Source organism: Capsicum annuum, chromosome 9 (genome assembly GCF_002878395.1).
Source record: "Capsicum annuum cultivar UCD-10X-F1 chromosome 9, UCD10Xv1.1, whole genome shotgun sequence".
Taxonomy (NCBI): domain Eukaryota; kingdom Viridiplantae; phylum Streptophyta; class Magnoliopsida; order Solanales; family Solanaceae; genus Capsicum; species Capsicum annuum.
The window spans coordinates 8,445,755-8,448,251 of NC_061119.1; the positions used below are offsets into that span (position 1 = coordinate 8,445,755).

The window sequence follows — 2,497 nt, forward strand, 5'->3', positions numbered from 1 at the left end:
TCTTTTTTCCTCTCTTTTCTCTCTTCTTTCGGATGAGGATCCTTTGGAATCTCAACCAATCAATATCTTTTCTCGATTGAACTGGATGTTCTGATCCGTTTTCTTTTTTGACATTGCAAGTATGGTTCAAAGTTGCTCTTTTCATCTCGTCTTCTTCTTTGTATGTCATTTAAATTAGTTATTTACATATGTTGCTATCAATGATTTACCCATTACCAGTTTGCTATTTATTGAGAAAATTGAAGGAAAGGTGACTTTTAAGTCTTGAATGAATGAACCGTTGTTTTTATTAATTAGTGAATATTTAGTAAAATTATGATTAAACTGCTTTTTTATTGATATTATTAATGTTTAATATTTAAATGACTTACAATAATTAATTATGATAATATTTAGTAAAATTACGATTGAAGCAGCTGAAGCAAACATGTCATAAATGTATATTTTATTTTTATATTAAATATTATTAGTTTTTAATATATAAATGACTTATAATAATTAATTAGGGATGATATAGTAAAATCACGAAGCAAGCAGCCTGTTACAGCAGGCATGTCGAAACCTTCTCATGCTGAAGCAAGCATGTCGAAACCTTCTCTTCTAATATATAGAAAAAAGAATAGAAAAGAAAAATAGAAAAATAAAGAAAAAATAATAATTTAATTCCTAAAATCAAATTCTTTAAAAAAATATAAAATTTTAATGATTGCTATAAATAACCTACCCAAACTAATTGTATAGGATAAGGGTTAGTGGTTGGTTGTAAATAAAATAGAATAATTAGTGGTTGAACAAACCTTCTCCAAAAAGGAATTAGCCATATTTTCTAGGCTTATAAGTCGGTTATTACCTCCTATATAAACACCTTTTCCTATCCTCCTCTTTTCATTGTTCTCTTTGTATTTATTCTTATATAATTTTGTTTTACAAAAAAAGCTCTCTATTCTCTCCTTTCAATTCCCAAAAATACTTTCAAGGTACAAATTTTATCTTTTTAATTCTCTTTATATTGTTATTTCATGTTTGTATTTTGATCCATATGTTACATGTGTTGTGTTACTTGATTGAATTTAATCAAGTGCTTTTTGGATTGTGTGAGAACATGTGTTGATAGGCGTTTTAGGATTTGATCTTTTGAGTTTTAGTATTAGATTTTTTGAGTTTCGTATCTGTATTAACTTATAACCATGTTATTTATTAAAACATGGTTTCATATCTGAACTATTCACTAACTATTTATTAAAACATGCATCAATTATCAATTGTTTATTTTTTCTATTTAAAAAAATATCACCTATCGTTCCCAATTGATAGAATAGTCGATGAATGAACGATCATACCTGACTGTTCATATATAAAACTCATAAAATTGAGATACTTGAGGTGCATTTATAAGAATAGGATTTTGGGTTTGTGGGTGTTTCACACACATATTACGGCTAAAAATAAAAGCACCCAACTTTTTTCTTGCCGTCTAGGATGCTTTTCTAAATCCTATACTAATTTTTATATTTTTATATATAATTATATCTAATCTGCATCGGATATTTAATGGGTGCCGGATCACCACCGCTCCTGACCCCAGAGCCTTCGAACCTTTAGACAAAAGTGCTATTGAGATATGTCCATATCATCCTGCACTCGAGAAATATTTAGGTTATATTTTTGCTTAATCTTTTTATTTTTTAAATAGTAATCTTTTTATTTTTTAAATAGTATGGGAGTCTGGGTGATTACAGTGTCACTGGGTGATTTGAAGTATCTCCAAATCGATGCTTCTCTTTCACTTGTACTATGTGGTGGTTGTATTAGTTCAAACAGTTCTTGTGATTAGAAGCTTAGCCTTGTTGTATGTATGCTCGGACTCGTCAAATGTGACAACAAATATGACAATGGGTGCGTGTCGTATTCGTGTATTTTTGAAGAATCCGACTTGGGTGCGGCATCAGAAATGAAGAGTCCATATATCTGTAGTATTCTTATCTTATCTGGCATTGTTACTTATTTGCAAAAGATGTCATTGTACTTATTTGCTATGTGGCTCAGACTCTTCAAAAATGTAGCGGGGTACATGTTGGGTTCTTCAAATGTAATGTATTCTTGGAGAATCCAACATGAGTGTTGACATCGAAAGTGAAGAGTCCCCTCAATTTTGCTTATTTGTAAAAGATGAGATGATAGTTTTCTGTTATGTCTAATGACCTTTTTTGATGTAATTTCAGATGCAAATCTTTGTGAAGACCCTCACTGGCAAGACCATTACACTTGAGGTTGAGAGTTCGGACACTATCGATAATGTCAAGGCTAAGATTCAGGATAAGGAAGGTATCCCTCCTGACCAGCAGAGGTTGATCTTTGCTGGAAAGCAGCTAGAGGATGGTCGAACTCTTGCTGACTACAACATCCAGAAGGAGTCCACCCTCCACCTCGTTCTTCGGCTTAGAGGTGGTATGCAGATCTTTGTCAAGACATTGACTGGGAAAACCATCACCTTGGA

At 31.7% G+C, this 2,497-nt stretch overlaps 1 protein-coding gene across 1 annotated transcript; it reads left to right on the forward strand.

Moving 5' to 3' along the window:
* Window positions 1-2,222: 2,222 nt before the first annotated feature.
* LOC124887001 (polyubiquitin) lies at window positions 2,223-2,425 on the forward strand (the record flags this gene model as incomplete). Its single annotated transcript, XM_047396062.1, is given in 1 exon segment — window positions 2,223-2,425. A coding segment is annotated over 1 exon segment (203 nt), but the record flags the coding sequence as incomplete, so codon positions are not given.
* Window positions 2,426-2,497: the final 72 nt, after the last annotated feature.